Source organism: Marmota marmota, unplaced genomic scaffold, assembly GCF_001458135.2.
Source record: "Marmota marmota marmota unplaced genomic scaffold, marMar, whole genome shotgun sequence".
In the NCBI taxonomy this organism is placed as follows: domain Eukaryota; kingdom Metazoa; phylum Chordata; class Mammalia; order Rodentia; family Sciuridae; genus Marmota; species Marmota marmota.
In genome coordinates, this window is record NW_025999913.1 from 7,933,125 (window position 1) to 7,953,540 (window position 20,416).

The 20,416-nt window shown below is 37.3% G+C and overlaps 1 protein-coding gene across 5 annotated transcripts in view; it reads left to right on the forward strand.

Annotated features, from left to right (window-relative positions):
* The first annotated feature begins 6 nt into the window (after nt 1-6).
* Nucleotides 7-20,416, forward strand: part of Tmem170b (transmembrane protein 170B) — a 59,075-nt gene continuing 38,665 nt past the window's right edge. For all 5 annotated transcript variants that reach the window (XR_007346214.1, XM_048799793.1, XM_048799794.1 and 2 more), the window contains exons 1-2: nt 7-171; nt 19,223-19,393. Coding sequence is in view for 4 of the 5 variants with exons in the window: in XM_048799793.1 (XP_048655750.1) it covers nt 75-171; nt 19,223-19,393 (268 nt within the window). In the remaining variant the exon portion in view is untranslated. The remainder of the gene's footprint in view (nt 172-19,222; nt 19,394-20,416) is intronic.

Sequence of the window (20,416 nt, forward strand, 5' to 3'; positions counted from 1 at the left end):
GCCGCCGCCCCCGAGCCTCGCAGCCGCCGCCGCCCGGCGCCCCAGGAGAGGGCGGCGGGCGCCCCCCGGGGAAGATGAAGGCGGAGGGGGGCGACCACTCCCTGATCAACCTGTCGGTGCAGCAGGTCCTGAGCCTCTGGGCCCACGGGACGGTGCTGAGGAACCTCACGGGTAATTGATGCGCCCGGGCTGGGGACGGGAGGCGGTGCCGCCCCTCGCCTGCTGCCTCCGGTCCGCGGAGGGCGGGGAAGCGCTCCTGCCGCCCCACCCCCGTGCGCGCCCCTCTCGGAGCCAGCGGCCGGGGTCCCGGCGAGGAAGGTGTTAATGGGATCCGCTGTGTGCGGGTTCCGGGGGCGCCGGCGCCCTACACCGTTTGCTGAAGCGTCGGGGTGTATCCGCGACCCCCGCCTCCTGCCCGGCTCCCGGAGGCTGCCCAGCCGGTGTAGTACGCGCGGAGTAGCGTTAGTGCTGAGACTTGAGCACAGTTAGCTTTTATGTCTTCACCCTCCCCCTTTCATGCACACATGCACGCACACCTCGCTTCTTGCTGTTTAGATCTTTTTCTGGTGTGGCTCTTTTTCTGGCAAATCTCAAACCTAATGCAGGACATAAATTCCCTGCTCACAATGATCCATTTGCTTCCACCGTTATTTTCCATTTTTTTTTTTTTTTTTTTAAGCGATAGAGATGACTAAGTAGATTATAGTGGGTCAGGGGCTGGGCCAAGGTCTAGTGCTTTTAAGCATTTTAGCTTTATCTGTCCTCTCTCCCTCTCATTTCCTTTTGTCTGTTTCTCTCCCACCAGCTTCAAGCTGCTGCTTCTGTCACATTTGATAATTTTGTATATTTCCCTTCATTCGTCAATATTATCAGGAATTGGACTTCGCTAAATTTTAACATCAATTTACATTTATTAGAATAGACATAATACAGATAATTATTTTTATCTAATGTGTAGGTTTGCTCTGTGAAGAAACTTCTGGTTTTGTTAACGTGGAAGTACTTTTGAGTTACGAATTTTAAAAAATAGATTCATTTGCAATATGGTGAGTCCTCAGGAGCCGCTATGCAGAGGAGAAAAAACTTAAGACCATATTCAGGATTTAATTCTTGAATATGTGTAACACTGTTAATTTCAAATGAACATTAATGTTTCAAAATACATAATGTCAAATTGGTTAATAATGTATATTACAGATAAGTATCTATGCATTTGTATACTTTTAAAACATACAAATGTACATAGGTTTCTATATAAAAAATTCACATATTCACAGATAAAATTTAATGGGCTTATATACCACAAGGACAACTTTAAGGGCAATAATTTCCTTGGATGTGGAAACTACACAATTAAGGAAGGTTCTGGTTTATTCATTATCCTCACTTTTAAGGTGTAGTTTAACTTTGAGCACAGCCTTTACTTGGTGGCTGCAGGTCAAGAACATGTTTTTTGTTTAGTTTATTTTTTTGGTACTGGGAATTGAATCAGGGGCACTTAACCACTGAGCCACATCCTCAGCTCTTTTATTTTATTTATTTATTTTTTTAAATTTTGAGACAGGGTCAAGCTAAGTTGCTTATGTCCTTGCTTAGTTGCTGAGGCTGGCCTTGAACTTGTGATCCTCCTGCCTCAGCCTCCTGAGCAGCTGGGATTACAGTTGTGGGCCATGGCCCCTGGTGGAACATGTTTTTATACTTCTGCAAAATTAAATTGACATAAAGACAATTTCATGATTTAGAAGTAGACAATATTATCTTACTTATGGCTTTCCTTGTATTTATGCACAATTTCATACTTCAAAAGTATCAGTTATGTTTATTAGACTGAAATAAGTAAGGACTTAACAAAAATGTGTATTTGTATATATTAATGACTAGCTTAGCTCATCATAGGGTATTTAGAGAAAGTTAGTTTTGGAAGCATGTAAATGTAACTTACCTCGTGGCCAGATTCAACAGTATTTTAAAATGTAGAAGATTTTCATCCTAAATTGATTTCAATTCCACACATCGAGACCATTAGGTTCTTAATAGTTATCAAAGCAGGGTTAGCTTTAGTTATCTCCCAGTATGATCTTAATAATTACCATTTGCTCATTGGTCGTGAGCATGTCCTTTTATAAAGGACACGCTGAACAATCAACACCAAGATTGAGATGTGGGTTAGAGGAACAAGGTAACCTTTAGTAGGAAATAACTAAGGTTTGAATATGCCACATTCTGTGTGGTCAGGATGAAAGTGCAGAAAGAAACATGCTTTACTAGCAAGTGTAGAACCCCACATGATAGGAGCCACACATTGCTTACAGAAAGTGGCCAATGGATGTGCTTCCTCATGACCTTAGTGATAGCTTGTGTAATTTGACCATTAGTCAAGAGATTCTACCTACAGTGCCATTTCAACCCAGTCTGTTAAAAACAAGCAAGCAAACACCGCTCTTTCTAAAACAAGACAATTACAGTTTACCGAGTGCCTGCTATATGCTAGGTACTTTTACACTTACATTACAATATATTAGAGTATGTTTATGTATATTATTTCTAATCTTAAGAATAACTCTGTGAAGTATATTTGCAAGGAAACACGGGTAAATTAAGCTGCCCAGATCGTATAGCTAGTAAATGGTGAGCTAAACGTTAGACCCAAGACAGTGCCTCCGCAACTCCTCCTTTCCCCTCTACTATGCTACTTTATTTAGCTACTTCCTCGTTACTCCTTCAGGCAGAATTAATTTCTTGCTTCATCTTGCTACTTCTGCTCCTTGTATATATTTTTTATTATATATTTTAATTACACTATAATTTCTATTCTTTCTAGACTATGAGCTTTGGAGAGTAGGGCTGTTGTCTTACTCGTCTTTGAGTTCTTAAATTCTAGCTTATCGCAAATGCTAAATACCTGTTTATTGAGTGGAATTTTAAAAATATTACTGCCTGCTTACATAATTTAAACATTCTTTGTGGCATTGTTTTTCAGCTGCATCTCCTGAGTATGCAGGAATGAATATGAGATGTTTATTACAGAGAATTGTCACATGTATCTCTAAAACACGCACATGCTTGTTGAATACAGTTATTGTGTTGTGCTAGGTACCATGATTTCATGTATTTTATTTATCTTTTCAATAATCTTTAAAGGAATTATTATCAGACATTGAAGCAAAGAGTAACTTGCTTCTATTTTATAGCTATTAGTGAAAAAGGTTTTCACTTATTAAGTGAAAAAGTCATTACTTTTCTTTCAACTTACAGTGCATACTGTCATGTCAGAGAACATTTTTATCATAATAAATTTGGAAATGAAACATAATAGAAAGGAGCATAATATAGATCCAGACTAACTTGTGTTTAAGAAATGACTGAAGGAATTTCATAAATCTGGTAATAGGTATTCTGGTTAATTAAATGCCAATATAAAAGGGAAATGTGCATTCATGTCTTTTTAAAGAATATATACACATAACAGATGTGAGATTCATCTCTTTGTATCTTATAGGCAAAGCGGCAAATATATTAACCTTTTAATCTTAGAGACTGACCTTTAGAAAGTAGCTTTGCATATGGATTACTTTGATAAAAATGAATTTAAAAAATAATGAGAACTAGAAGCATCCTAAAACGTTAGAGCTAGAACTATTTCATTTTAGAAATACTGCAGTATCAATCCTTCCGTTTTTTAATGGCAAAGATAGGACTAGACCCAGGGTCTCCTGACTCTTAGTTCTGTGCCATACATCTTCACTCAAACAGGTATGAGAAATTGTGAATCTTGCAGTACTTAAAATTAGCTTGGTAAGCTATTTGCCTCAGTGAGCTGGAGAATGTGTAAATGGAACTAGAATGTGTAAATGTATCCCCTTTATTCTGAGGGGATACATTCCAAGACCCCAATGGACACCTGAAACCACAGATAGTACCAAATTATACATGGGATACAGGAACAAGGTAACCTGTTTCCTACACATACATATTTATGATCAAGTTTAATTTATAAGTTAATCTCTTATAAATTAAGTTAGGCACAGTAAGAGATTAAAAATAATAACTAATAATAAAATAGGACAATTGTAATAATATACTGTAATAAAATTGCCAGTAACATCACTACTCTTGAGCTTTTGGACCATTATTAAGTAAAATAAGGGTTACTTGAGCTCAAGCACTACAGTACCGTGACAGTTGATCTAATAACCAAGATGTAGTGTGAATACACTGGACAGAGGCATGACTTTGTCCTGGGTGGGAAGGAGCAGGACAACACAAGGTATCATCATGCTACTCAGAACAGGGACCAATTTAAGCTTAGGAATTGTTAATTTCTGGCATTTCCATTTGATATTTTTGAATTGCGTTTGACCTCAGGTAACAAACTGCAGAAGATGAAACTTTGAATAAGGAGGGCCACCATAATTTTTCCACTAAATAGAGAATGCTGGAAGAAGTAAGATTTTGAAAAATAATGCTTCCTAAAATTTATTACATTTGTATGTGTGTGTTAGTTTATTTACAAATGACATTTGGAAAATGCCACTACCTTTGTAAAAGTTAGTGATCTAAATTATATATCTAGTTTTAGAAATTCTGCCAAGTTAGTCTTCTATTTCTTTTCTTAAACTATATTCAGACTGCAATGAAGGGTAAAAGGGGTGGTATATATGTCTACATTTATTTAGGTATGTAGATGTAAGATGTATACACAGATGCTCCTCAACTTCCCATTGTACATTGAAAATGCATATAATACATCTATCAAACACCATAGTGTAGCCCAGCCTACCTTAAATGTGCTCAGAACACTTCCATTAGCCTACAGTTGTGCAAAACCATCTAACAGAAAATCTGTTTTATAAAAAAAGTGCTGACTATCTCTTATAGTTTATTATTGACAGTGGAAAACTGTGTGTATGCGTATACTTTTGTATCATCATTAAGTTGAAAAATCATAAGTCATTAGCATTTGGGACTGTGTATATATATATATATATATATATATATATATATATATACACATGTGTGTGCTGGCTTATTTTATAGGAGCTTCATAAATGTAATCATTCCCTTCTGGAGTTTACAATTGCTAAGGCATTTTAGTATTAATATTCAGTGTCAGTAGAAAGGGGGAGAAAGTTGGTACCTACCACACATATTTGGAATAGTTCACACATAGCGGTGTAGCCGGTGCGTTCCTGTAGTAGTGCTGCCAAGCAGTCTTCTCTGTCACCCTGTGTTCCATCTATTTGGTTAGTTTCCTCCTCCCAAATCCTCTTTTAGAGGTCAGTTTATGTAGACAGAGTTATTTCAGTTGTCTACTGATGTTTTGTAAATGTAGCCTTAATTACATGTGTTGCTTCTCATTGTGCTAGATACCAGAATTTACTTTTTCTGAAATTTAATTTTTAATTTTTTGTGAAAAATTCCTTACTTTTTGTGGTAAAAAGCCACTTGATAAACGTTTATTGCACTTGATAATACTTTATTGCATTTAACTTTTTACAGTGCTCACCTGTATATTTGAAGGAAGATGCTGTAAGTTTAAAAAATACGAATTATCATCAGGTTTTTACTTTCTTGGTTGCCATCCATTATTTTTGAATCATGTATAAATTCATATCCTTTGGCAATATGAAGTTCAAGGTCCACATGACATTTCTTAACCTAATGCAGTTTCTAGATTAATCCTGCAAGTACTTAAGCTCTAATTTTGATTCTTTAGTAGTTAACTCTCAAAGATTTATTTATGTTTGTTTAGTGATTAAAAGGAAGGTCCAAGAAAGTAAGATAATCATAAAGAGGAGTCAGAGTTACTAGAGGTATTTTCCTATAGAAAGGAAACTTAAAATAGAAGAAGGTGGAGGAATTGGAACCAGGAGAGGAAATTGGAATTAAAAATGGCTGTGTATTAAGAAGAGAGCCCAGAGAGTGTGGCTTTGGATTTACATAGTATCGGATGAATAGTTCTAATCATGGCTATATTTATTCAACACTCATTATGTGTCAGGTACTACATAAAGCATTTCCCATGTATCTCACTTCAAATAATTACAGTGACCGTATAATTTATTATCTTATCTCATGTATATGATTATATAAGATGTGATAGGTTAATTATGTATTTTAATGACCCAGTATTTAGCAATAAAAATTAATCATAGACTGTACAATGGCTGTGGCAGCACATTTGGAAGAGGTCTCATTAGACTATCAAATTCCATCTAGTGACCTTGAGCTAAGTTGATTAAGCCTTGAAAGAAAAAGAGACTTTTTACAGACTTTATGCAAGAAGGAAGAATCATAGTTTTCATGGAATCCAGTTGCCTATATGGTAATCTAAATCTTAGAATGTAATCTGGGAGCATACGTATATGTACTGAACTAGGACTTGAAAAAATGAGAAAGGTTTTGAGGAATGTAGATTGCTATATCAATTAATATGGCTTATCAACATATTCCATTATTGCCCTTCATCTCTTATTCTGTCCCATGTATTTGCACATTAATTTTCTATTTTTGGGGGGACTGAGGCTATCTAGCTCAGTGGTGGAGCTTCTGCCTCACATACATGAGGCATTGGGTTCGATCCTCAGCACCACATAAAAATAAATAAAGATTGTATCCATCTACAACTTAAAAATATTTTTAAATTTTTTTAAAATTTTTTCATAATTCACCATGGTTGTAAATAATTAGCATATAAAGCAATTCATACGCAGGATTTCAGTACTAAGGAAGAAGAGTACTATAAGTACTATAAGTGATACATATATATATATATTTTTTTTAGAAATTCTACTTTTTGTAGTTAACATTTCTCTAACTCTTTTCAGTGTGCTGGACATTGTTCCAAGAAACATTATGTGTATTTTATTTGATCCTCAATAATAATCCCATGAGGTAGGCACCATTATTACTTCCAGTTCTCCCAGTATCTGATGTTCAGAAATGCTCTTCCGGCTGGGCTCTTACAGGGTCCAGTCCTGCAGTGTGCTCTGCAGACTGGCATGGGCTGGACGGCCAGCTTCTAGCCATGTTTGTGTGGCACTTGGCTGGAGATGGAGGGCCACTCCACAGGTCTGCTCACAACACGGATTTTCCTGGAGCAAAAGACTGGAGAGAAAGTGAGGGAAAGCAATATAGAAGCCGAAGCCACAGTCTTCTGTAACCTGATCTTGAAAGTGTTCTCCCCATCTCACAGTGGATCCGGTTGGTTCCGAAGACCAGCTCCAGAACCACAGGGGGCTGTGGTGGGGATCCCTGGGGGCTGCTGGAAGCTGGTCTTAACAGTCTTATAGGGCAGGTGTGGGAAAAAGAAACGAGGCCTGTAGGGGAAGACCAGAGACAACAGAGAAGAGGGTGAGGGGATGAAGGATCTGCAAGAAAAACAGGAACAGAAGGTGACAGAGAAAAAGCTGTTTGATTGTTAGAACTATTATATAAAATAGCAGTTTCTAGCACTTTGAAGGGTTAATCTTTGTTATATCTTTTTTGATACCAGGGATTGAACCTAGGGGACTTAACCATTGAGCACATCCCCAGTCTGTTTTTTTATTTTTTATTTTGAGACAGGGTCTCACTAAATTGCTGAGGCTGTCTGAACTTGCAGTCCTCCTGCCTCGGCCTCCTGAGCTGCTGGGATTACAGGTGTGCACCACTGAACCTAGCAGTCCTTGTTATTTCTTCATTATGAGTCCTGTGCCAGTCTTTGTGGTAAACGCTGATGAACAAAGACGAAAATACCAATCATTGCCCATAGTTGCTCGTGGTCTAGAAGAAGCTCTCCTAACTTTCATGGCTTGTTGAATTCAGGAAGACCCAGGCAGTGGGATTTTGATGAAAACAAAAGAAGAGACAGAGAGTGGAAAAGGTACCTTTGTGTGGGGTGATAGAGATTGGAGAGACGAACTGTTTGTGGAATGGATCACTAGTGAGTATGTGCTGCCAGGATTTCATTAGGTCTAAAGTTATCGTATGCTGCTCTTGGATGCCTGTGTCTTGCAAAGAAGTTCATAGTAATGTGAAATTGGATTTTCATTACACAGTAACGTTCTCTTCTCTATCCCCTGTGGTGAATTACTTTTAATCTGTCTTGGCTTCTACGCCTTGCCACACATCAGAATAGCCTGGACTGGTTATACAGCTCCAGGTCCCCTGTCCTGTTTATGGAATTAAAATAAAATCTGAGAACAGGGCCTAGGAAGCTGCATTTTAGACCAGTTCTTAGATGATTTTTATATAGAGTGCACAGGGATTTGGAATATCTGATTTTAAAAAAAATTAGAAATTTTTGGTGATCAATTTGTAGCTATGTTTTATATATAATAAACATAATGTGGAATATTTAGCATGGCTAAAGACATTAAAATTTCAATGTTAAGTGCCCCATTTATTTCCAAAAGGGTATGACAATGTAGTTTTTTAAAAAATGACTATCTTTTAACATTAAAGGATCATGTCACACTTTATCTTTTAAAAACATTTTCTTCATTTATGAACTATTAGCCATAGAAAATTATCCCATTATATGATAGTATTTTAAAATTCTAACTGATTTAGTTTTATTAAATTTGAAGTATATGGAAGAATTGAATGTTAAAAATATTTGTGTAAATACTTACATAAGGTAGTAGTTCTTGGAATTTCCCCCTCTTTGGTAACAGAGGGTCTAATAGATTTTTGTCTGCCAATAGTCTAGAGAAGTAAAGGAATATGAGTCCAGAAACAGTTTGTCCTTGACTGCTGCTAGCTTGTTTTTTTACTTTAGACAAACCACCTATTTCCCAGGCCCAACTTCTTCATCTGCAATACCATCTGATGCCCCTAATTTCCACATTGATACTAGGGGAAACTAGAAGTTCCTTTTCTTAAGGAATTAAAAAAAAAAGGTTATAAATCTCAGTAATAAGTTCAGGAAATAATTTATTCATTTGCATATAAGTTTATTTCTTTAATTTTTGATACTTCTTTTTTTAACGTTCTATATCTGGCTTATTTTATTTAATATAATATCCTCCAATTTCATCCATTTTCTGCAAACCACAAGATTTCATTCTTTTTTTTTTATTACACATGACAGTACAATGATCTTGACAATTCATACATTTGAATCAAATGGGATATAATTTCTCATTTTTCTGATTGTACAGGTTGCAGAATCACATTGGTCATGCAGTCACCTATATACATACAGCAATAATAATGTCTATTTTATTCTGCTGCCCTTCCTATCCCCCTTTCCTCTCCCCTCCCCTCCCATCACATCTCTCTACCTGATCTAATGTAACATACTTCTTTTTTTTTCCTCCTCACAACATCAAACATGTATTCTGTATAACGATGAGTGTCTCCTTCCATCTTCCGTGCAATCCCCCTTCTCTCTCCTTTTTCCTCCTACCTCTCTTCCCTATTCAGTGATAATCTTCTTCTCATGCTCTTCCTCCCTATCCCATTTTGAGTCACCCCCCTTATATCAGAGAAGACATTCGGCATTTGTTTTTTAGGGATTGGCTAACTTCACTTAGCATAGTCTGCTCTAGTGCCATCCATTTCCCTGCAAATGCCATGATCTTGTTATTTTTTAGTGCTGAGTAATATTCCATTGTGTATAAATGCCACATTTTTTTTATCCATTCATCAATCGAAGGGCATCTAGGTTGGTTCCACAGTCAAGCTATTGTGAATTGTGCTGCTATAAACATTGATGTGGCTGTGTCCCTGTAGTATGCTCTTTTTAGGTCTTTTGGGCAGAGAAGGGGAATAGCTGGGTCAAATGGTGGTTCCAAGGAATCTCCATTACTGCTTTCCAAATTGGCTGCACCAATTTGCAGTCCCACCAGCAATGTATGAGTGTACCTTTTTCCCCACATCCTAGCCAGCACTTATTGTTGTTTGACTTCATAATGACTGCCATTCTTATTGGAGTGAGCTGGTATCTTAGAGTAGTTTTAATTTGCATTTCTCTGATTGCTAGAGATGGTGAGCATTTTTTCATGTATTTGTTGATTGATTGTATATCCTCTTCTGACTTAAACAAACCAATTTTTGATACTTCTTTTTTAAGAGGGCCTTTTTCAAACCTTTAATATGCTTATTTGTAGGGTAAGCCGTAGAACCAATAAAAATTTTAGTTTTCTGAACACCATTTAGTGGCTCTTAGAATTTAATTAGGCCTTAAATTTGGTTTGAAACCTCTGGATTTAATATCTAATGATCCCTTCCAGTTCTGAAAGTTAGTTTTTGTTTTTTTTAAATGCCAGTACAGCATAATTGCTTCCTCAGGATTAGTTTCAAAATAACATTTAAGGTGTTCCTATTAGGACCTTCCTTTGCATTGCTCACTAGGTTTTCCTGATTGTGCTTTTATTTTCTGATCTACCATTCATTTATTTGGTCCCATATTTAGATTTAATTTGGGGCGTTATATTGAGAGATTCATTAAAAGTTATACTCATTGTCATTAAAAGTTCATTGTTTTAGCATTCAGAATATATCCCTTGAAATATTATATCATGAAATTGTGAACCATTTTATTCATTGTTCATATTTTTTTAGGTCAGTATCTGATTCCAAAAAATGTGGTTTTTTTTCAACCCCATGTATAATTTAAGTAGCTTGAGGATATATAAGTAATGATAAAAATGAAAGTACTGTGTAATTACTCTGTTATAACTTCAGAGTAGATTTATATTTTCACATTTAATTCTTATCCTTTTTAAAAACTGAGTAAACTAATCAGTTATGAGGAAGAACAAATTTTAGGAATATTGTGCTATGGCTTACATGTAAAATAATTTTAAGCTATTTAAAAAACCTTTAACATGATTTCTTTAAAGAAAATGATATTGTGATTGTTTTAAATTAGGAAACTGCTTTTGTAAGAACTCTCTTTTACTATTCAATGGTGGCTTTGTAATTTACAATTTGAAATTATACAATTAGTAAGCAAAGGGGTAATTGAGCCTAAGTGAGTAATGAACAGTATTTGTCAAGAGTTTTAAGAGGCAACCTGTTAAAGCAGCTCTTGAAGGTATCTCAGTTGATTTTAAAAACTAGTGTTTTTGTCCTCAAGCTGCAGAATTATATAGCTATTAGGGCCTACAGTAGCTTTAACTTATATGTTGAATGTAGTTTCAAGTGGACAAATGTAAGAATTTAATTTTTGTGATAAAAAATAAGAAAGATACCTTTTATTTTCCCTTAATTTAACCTCCTTTGAGGTTCACTTCTTTACTAGAGTTAGGTTCCCACTGCTGTCCAGAGACTTTCTTTAGTATGATTTATAATGCAGGTCTGCTGGCAGTTGATTCTCCCAGCTTTTCCTCTTTGAAGAAGTCTTCATTTCACCTTCAGTTTTCTAAGATACTTTTGTTGGATGTAAATTTCTGGCTTTACTGCTTTTTTTTTAATTTTCAGTATTTTTAAAGATGTCACTATTTTCTTCTATTTTAGTTAGATTTTTCGCTGCTGTGACTGAAAGACCTGACAAGAACACTTTTAAGGAGGAAAAGTTAATTTGGGGCTTACTGTTTCAGAGATCTCTGTTCATAGACAGCTAACTCCAATCCTTGGGGTTCAAGGTGAGGCAAAACATCATGGTGGGAGAATGCCGGTCAGGAAGCAGCAAGACTCCACTCAGCAGATACAAAATGTAAACCCCAAAGGCACACCCTTCAGTTATCACTCAGTTAATTCCCACCGGGATTAATCACTGATTGGGTTAAGAGTCCATAACCTAGTCATTTCACCTCTGAATGTTCTTGCATTATCTCACACATGAACTTTTGGGGGACACCTAATATCTAAGCCATGACATCTTCCAAATTGATACTTTGTACTGAGAAATGTGCTTCCTTAACTTTATTCTGATGTATGCAGTATGTCTTTTCCTCTGAGTACCCTCTGTATTTCCCCTTTATCTTTGGTTTTTCAGTCATTTCACTTTAATGTGTCAAGGTATGTGTTTTATGTATGTGGTTTACTTTTGTTCTGTTAGTGTTTTTCAGGTTTAGTATAGAGCACTTGTTCAGGATGTTTGGGGGAGAAGGGGCCTAATTATCTTGCTTTGGATTCTCTGAGACTCTTAGATATGTGGTTTGGTGTGTCTCATTATTTTTGGAAAATTTTTAGACACTGTCTCTGCAAGTATCTTCTTCTCATTCTTTCTTTTTTTCTCTTCTGGGATTCCAGTTACATAAATGATAAACCATTTCAGATTCTTCCCTAACTCTTGGATATTCTTTCCTCCTCTTTTTCCCCTCCCTTTTTTCTCTTCTATTTTAACTTTAGTAATTTATTTTGGTTTATCTTTAAGTTAGTGATTTTTTGCTTACCTGTATCTCAGGTTTTTGGATGAACCTGTTAAAAGAATTCTTCATTTCTGACCTTTTTTTTTTTTTAAAACTTTTTCTAGCATTTTCTTTTCACTTTCCTGGTTTCCATCTGCTGAAATTCTCCATTTGTTCCTGTGTTCCCCCATTCTCCTAGAGCCTTTAACATAGCAATGGTAGCTAGCTATTTTAAAGTCCCTATTTAGTGGTTCTACTAGTTGGGCTGTCTCAGTCAAGTTCTGTTGATTGCTTTATCTTCCAATAGTGGGCTCTTTTTCCTTTTTTTTTTTTTAATGCCTCCCATAATTCTTTGTTGTTGAACATAGCACATAGTATATAGAACATTGGAGACTGAGGTACATATTATTCCTGGAAATGGGTGGCTTCTGTTAGACCAGTAGTATGAAGAGTTGATTTAACCTACTCAGGAGTTGAGCTGAGTCTGAGTTTCACTGTTGCTATGGTTACCTTCAGTACACTGTGTGCTTCAGGTTCTCTAGAGGTTACTGGTGGTGCCTTATGCTCAGGAGCCTTATGCTCAGGATGGGAGCCGGGTGCCACAGGGTTGTGAGTTTCAGTGCTAGTGCTCTGTTGTCAGCTTCTCACCAGCTGTATACTCCTCTCCACAGAAGGGCCTCCCATACACTGTCCTTCCCAGTGGTGGACTGCTGTTGCTTGTTACTTGTATCAGACTGTTGGGGGACTGTCCTCGTCTTGTTTCAATCTTAGACATGCTCTATGTACTGGAGTCTCCAGGTAGGGCCTTGCCAGCTTTCCTGCCTTCCTAGGTGACCACACTTCCCCTAGTGTTTGTGAGGGGGCTTGGGCAGGAGTTTCCCCTTCTTCCCTTAGCAGTCACCTGCCTGTCCTGGGTGGTTTTCTACTTCACCCCTAAGGACAGAAAGTTTTTCTTCTACCCTTCCCTAAACCATAGCTACAGTGGGTTTTTGCTGTGCCCTGGGTAACAGGATTTACTGTCCTCTGTTTCCAGAGATATGTCTCCTGGGTCTCCTGCCTACCACTCAGTCTTTCCAGGGAGTGTCCATGAGTGGCCAGTGGGAAATAAGTGTGGATGTCCTTGTATCAGTTACTCAAGGTGGACTAAGGTGGACTCGTTAGCCAATTTGGTCTTAAATGACAGTTGTGGTTGATTTCTTCTTACGCCCTTGTATGATGACCACCTCCAACTCCTGTGCTGCGCCTAGGTAGCACGTTGTGTATGTCCCCTTTCTCCTTTGGGGGGACATGTCCCTCTTTTGAATCTGTGTTGCTTTGTTGTCTTGCATCCTCATGATGGGATGAGGAAGAGTTATGATTCTGCGAGTTATGTCTTTCTCACTAGGTGGGAGTGATGTTCTTTGCAGCTTTCTGTATCCTCAATTCTGATTAAAATTTAAATATAATAACTTTTAATAATCATTGATTTTTAAATTTGACAATAAATAATACATTTAGGGAAAATTTGCAGACACTACAAACTTGAGATTTATTCATTTGGGCACTGGCATGAATATGTGGATAATATCCACAGATTTCTACTGACATTTTCCTGCTTTTAGTTTCTTTATTCCCTCCTCCCAAACATTTGGATTGTATTGTAGATGGACCAAACATACTTTTCTATGCTTGTAAATCTTGGCATTATCATCTATCCAGCTGCTCTCACCAGAAATCTGGAAGGCCAGATGTGACCTCTCCCTTGCCCGTCATCCAGCATATGCCAGCAGTCCTCCTGATTATTTCTCAAATTGTTTTCAATCCAAAGGTTGATGCCTAAAGTCTAGTCCTTAATTTCTCTTTGGACTCTTGACATAATCTTACTATCTCTCATCTCTTCCAGTCTCACTTTCCCATATCTACCTGAGTAACATTTTAAATGGCAAATTTGATTGTAAAATATTTTTATTTATAGATCATCTCTTTTGGTTTCCCATAACCTCCACTGTAAAGTCTATATTCTTTGGGTGCTCCCCACCCCACAGTTGCTCTGGCTCCTGCGCACCTCTATTCTTTCTAATCCTGTTCTCTGCAGTTTTGGCTTTGTCCGCTCTAGAGTTTTTGCAGGCACACACAGCTGCATGATTCAGATGACATGTCTTAAGACCAGTGATTTCTCATAACTGGCTTTGCATGAGAATCTCTGAGAAACTTAAAAAAAATGCCAGTGCCTAATCTGCATCCAAGACCAATTAAACCAGAGTTTCTGGGAGTAGTATCGAGGCATCACCTTTTTTTTGGAAGAGGGGGTGTTGGTTAATTTCTGTTTACTTTTTAAAAAATTTACTGTGACAGTGACTCCTCTTGAGATCTTTCTTGGACCTTCCCACTCACTGAGGACTCTGTATCCCATAATATCAGTGATATGCTGTGCTCTAAAAAACTGGATGCATTAGAATATAAGCCATCAGAGTATTGTTGATTAAATAATAAATGCTAACTCTTGATAAAATATAGAAGTACTGTGACTAATTTTCAATGGGGATGGGAAGGAAAGCCTAGCCTCTAAGGATATTTATTAAGTCATCCAGACCAAGAGTCAGTAAACATTTTCTATAAACGAGTAAAATATTCTATTTTTAGTACTAGTGTTTTATTTTTAGTAAATAGCAAAAGAAAAATATTTTGGGGGTTGGGGATTTAACTCAGTAGTCAATGGTAGAGCACTTGCCTGGCATATACAAGACCCTGGGTCAATCCCTAGCACTGCAAAAAATAAAAATAAAAGAAGGTTTTAACCCACTTGAATCAAAGGGTGAAATATGATATATCAAGAACTATGTAATGTTTTGAATAACCAACAATAAAAAATTAAAAAAAAAGAAGGTTTTAGTAAATACAGCAAAAATTCTTGACTTCCTAGGCCAGGCCATATGGTCTCTGTCCCAACTACTTGATTCTACCATCCTGGAATGAATGTAGTCATTGAACACAGCAGGTTTTGTTCCCAATAGAACTTTATGGATTTTTGTGTAATTATTGGAGTTTTGTATAATTTTCACCTGTCACAAAATAGTATTAATTTTTTAAACTTTGCTAAATGTAAAAATCATTCTTAGGTCATAGACAATACAGAAAAAGGTGGCCCGTCAGATATGGCTCATGGATCATACTTACTTTGCCAATCCGTGATCTAGAGGACCTTTCCAAATTATAAGTGCATCATGTACCAGAGATTCTAATAAAATCTAGAATGGAAAAATCTTGATCACCTAATTCAAACACAGAGTATTTAAAAATATAATATGATTTCTATAAGAAGGTAGGAAATTATGAACAAACCCCAAATGTAGTCTTTTACAGGTGTGGTGTTTTCATCTTGATGCATAGAATATGTTGAGTACATATTAAGTTTTTGCTATCAGCCTACTAATGACCATATTAGAAACACTGGGTACTCTGTGAGGATTAAAGAAAGTATTTAATTGTCTGAGATAGGTTTTGTTTTTATGACTTTAGAACATTTTAATAAGTATCTCTTACGGAACCTGGGGTAGTGATTTTCCATAGTACTGTATATTATGACTATTTAAGAGATTTGATAAAAATATAAATGTTTAGGTTTCATCTCCAAAGATTGTTTAGTTGCATTTTAGATAATTCTCAGGAGCACCCATTGGTCTAGTTAAGCATCTTCTCCTTTGATGGAGTCAAAGATAGAGTGAAAACTAATTTTAAAAAATAATATATTAACTGGGCACAGTGGTGCATGCCTGCAGGACCATTGCAAGTTTGAAGCCATACTCAGCAACTTAGCAAGACCCTCTTTCAAATTGAAAACTAATAAAGAGCGAGTGATATAGCTCAGTGGTGAAGCACCCTTTGGTTCAATCCCTAGTATTGCAGAATTGATCATGATAATGAAAAAACAATATATTTGCAGTAAACATTCTTAAAGGTATTTCAAATTGGCTAAATAGGATTGTATAAAATAATATCATCCATCTGCCATCTCATCTATGAAAGTTGTTGTTAAACCTATTTGTTTATAACAAGTAGGACTGTCCAATATCTACTATTTTTGATTTGTTTTCATACAATATTTTTAGACATTTAGAGAAATTCATTTCTCATAACTGCATTTTTGAGAGATTTTTAAAAAGCACAGAAGATAATTGGTAAGTGACTTTGTAATTGGGGCTGATGACAGTTGCAGATTGGGAGCAGAGCTATTTCTAAGGTTGTTTGGAGGCTACTACCATAATGATCCCAGGTTCCATTTTATGTCACCTCTTGCCATATATACCCAAGCCATGAATCCTATTGGAACAAATGTAAAGTTAAGTGCAAGACCATGAGAGGAGGTCCTCAAGTTATTCAGGGCTCATATTTGGCTGAATTTACATGGTGCAATCCATTTGGAGATAATGCTTTCAATTACCTTTTACTGCATATGTCAGAATCTTTTCCTGTTAACTGATATAATGTTTTAACGTTTAGCTTTAGAAAGTTTTAGTACAGATATACAGGGGCAAATTCTTCAATTGATTAAATTCTAGAGACAAATTGTTCAGTGAAGCCAACAGATTCAGAGAGGCTGTGGTATCCCCTCCTGTCCTGTTGTTTCTTCTCCCACTGAGGTTCATGGGTACCCCTCTTGCTCTACCCTTGGGGTCCTGCAGCTGTCTTCACTTTAACTAGTCACAGGTTTCATGTGATTGCCACTTACAAGTAGGTCCTTGGACTTGCTTTCCACTCTGGGAAGATCTCTAGAGGCCCTGTTCACAACAGAGTTACATTGATCTATCAGGTAATTCCCAATAATAGTAGTAACAGGAAAACTAGTGAAACTAAATATTCTCAGCAGAGTTCAGTTTTTTCCGTGATAACTACAGTGTGTCAGTATACCTCCTGGGTGTCCTGTAATTCAGTGTAATCCTGAGGCTTTCTTTGTGAAGTAAGGGTCACCCTCACAGGTTGATGTGGGTCTTAGTCCCACAAGACTTCCAGTTCCAAGTCTGAACTTCCAGTCCTTCTACCCTGATTTACATAGGATTCCCATGCCCTTCTCATGGAGCTTGATCACTTGCTATAGTGGCTCACAGAACTTAAGGGAACACTTTTTAAAACTCACTTATTATGAAGGACACAACTTGGGGAACAGCCAGATGAAAGAGGTGCATGGGGCGGGGATTGGAGAAGTGCGAGTCATGGGGCTGCTGTGCTTTCTGGGCATGCCACCCTCACAGCGCCTTCATGTGTTCAGCAACCCCAAAACTTAACAAATTTAGGAATTTTGTAGAGCTTAGCCTCCAGACCTCCTCCCTCCTTCCTGGAGGTGGACACTGCTAAAAGGTCCAGTTTTTATAATTTCATGGTCCTCCTGGTGACCAGTACCTCAGGAGGCTGTGTGGGTGCCTCAGTCACCTCACTGGCGTAAACTCAAATAGAATATGAAAGAACTACTTATAAATAGCAAAATTGTCAGGAAATTCCAAGGGTTTTAGGAGCTCTGTGCCAGCAAACATGTCAGAGACCAAGTATATTTTTTATTTCACCAAATAAAAGCTACCATTTTTTAATATATAGTTGTTAGGTGAATATTTTGTATATTTACATTGTTTTGCAACCAATCTCCAGACTTTTTTTTAATCTTTTAAAACTGAAACTCCGCACCTCTTAGATCCAGTAACTCACCCTTCCTCCTGCTCTCAGCTCCTGGCATCAACCACTGCATTTTCTGTTTGTGTGAATTTGACTACTCTAGATAGTCATGCAAGTGGAATGGTGCAGTATTAGGCCTTTTGTGACTGGAGCATTTCTCTGAGTATTATGTCCTCAAGGTTCTTCCAAGTTGAACCATGTGACCTTTAAAAACTGAATAATTTTTCATTATATGTATATGCCACATTTTGTTTATCCTTTTATCCATTGATGAACTCTTGGATTGCTTCTAGCACTTGGCTATTGTGAATAATGCCACTTTGAGCATGGTTGTGCCAGTATCTCCTGGAGATTCTACTTTTAGTCCTTTTGACTATATACCCAGAAGAGGGATTGCTGGATCATATGGTAATTCTATTTTTACTTTTTTGAGGAACTGCCATGCTGTTTTTCATAGCAGTTGCACCCATTTTAAATTCCCACCAACATTGTATATTGGTACTTGAATGATAATTGGTTTGGATAAAATGGATTTAACTAATTTATTTTTGTGCTCTTTATTTATTGACTTTTACGCTTACTAGTAAATGTTTAGCACAAAGAGTAGATGAGATCCTTTGCATTATACAATGTGTATATACCAAGGATGATCTTCCTGGTGACAGCGAAACATTTTGAAATCAGTTCTTTTCAGTTATTAGTATTAGAAAGTTTACCTTAATCAGTTTAAATAAAACAAAGGATTTTTTAAACAAAGAAACTGGGGTGTTATGCTTTAAAATAGTAATGTGACAGGACTTAAAAATTACTGGAATAAGGGACTTGGTTGTCTCTTGTCTTTGGAGGATCTGTTTTTCTTTCTTCCTTTATCATGGCTTCAATGCATGATAAGGAAATTGATTTGGCTTCAGCTATTCAAGGACCAAGGAGACTCTCAGTTTGTCCCAATCTTGAATTTCCAAGGGAGAAGGATCATTGGCCCAGCTTGGATCCATTGCTGGCCAAAATTGTACCTCACAAGTATAACCAGGGAGATGAAACTACAAGAACAGAGCATCAATATTTATGGGAAACTTGTGGATTGATTGGAATGCAACAGGGTACCAGGGGAAAGAGAATGAAAAGCGTGCTTGTAATCATCAGGATTTAGTTAGTACCACTATATGTCAGGTGCTGTGCTAGGAATTTTTCACATCCATCATCTCATTCAACCTTTCCCCAAACCATGGGTGCTCACTGTTAAGTGAATTTTCTAAGATGTGTTAACAGAATGGTTAATCCTTTGCTTTTCCTTTCAGAGATGTGGTACTGGATCTTCCTGTGGGCTCTCTTCTCCTCTCTGTTTGTCCATGGTGCTGCAGGAGTGTTGATGTTTGTGATGCTGCAGAGGCACAGGCAGGGAAGAGTCATCTCCGTCATTGCTGTCAGCATTGGGTTTTTGGCTTCTGTAACTGGAGCAATGATTACCAGTAAGTAGGTTTTGTTTTGTTTTAGGGCATATTTTTTTTTGATAATAAACTTATCATTTGGGTAAGTATCTCATTGTAAGTGTTACTAGATAGTTGTATTTTACTATTTGAAGAGTCATTATACACGGTTTTGTGGGAATTAGAAATACTCAGAAAAATTGGCACTGGGCAAAGCAGTTCAACGGTAATATTTATCTTATTGTAGCTTCTCATTATCTAGAAAAAAGAAAGGTAGGCACAAAAATATGAAAATGATAATTGTCATAAAAAATAGTGAAAGTATGGCCACTGGGTATTTGGTGGTATCTGCCTGTGGCTGCAAAATATAACTACCTTTCTTTTTAGAAGTACCTAAAGTTTTGTGACAGATCTTCTCTAGCCAGCTAGAAATTAACCACTTCAGAGTGCCCTCTAGCGACCACTACAAGTGTTCTGCGAGGCCACCTTGTGCATTCCAATTTTGTCCTCCTGGGCTTCTCTTGACACTGAACTTGGACCCCAGCTCTAACTTTGGCTTCAGAATTAGTTCTGGTTTCTGCAGCTGCTAGTTGACAGAACCTGGATGTATCCAGACTCTGAAGTGCCATGTTGTTTCCTTGGTATGTCTGTGTTGGCGACTGGCTGCTTCTCTGTGTTGCTGATTCTGTCCCTGCTAATAGATAACGGAGGCTTATAGCACGTTCCCTTCTGGCCTGCTTCCAGATGTCTGGGGCAGTTCATAGCTACTGCTGGATCTGTATTTATGAGAGGCTTCTTCCTTTCAGTTGATTTTTGCCCCAGAAGTAAGAGAAAGGCCTTATCTTTATAGTTAAGGGCCTCCCTCCTTTACTTCTTTTGAAGTGGTTGCCCTCCTGGCCTTGAGAGGAAAGCTCTGCTCCCGTGTGTGTGAGTATCCTCTGGCACTGATAAGCAATCACAAAATACTCCTGGGAATTAGCAGGAAGTCTCTTTTTTTATCCTTTCTTCATACTAAATGAAGAATTTTAATAAATTTGATTTTTCTGTCTGTGTTAAGTTTTTGTT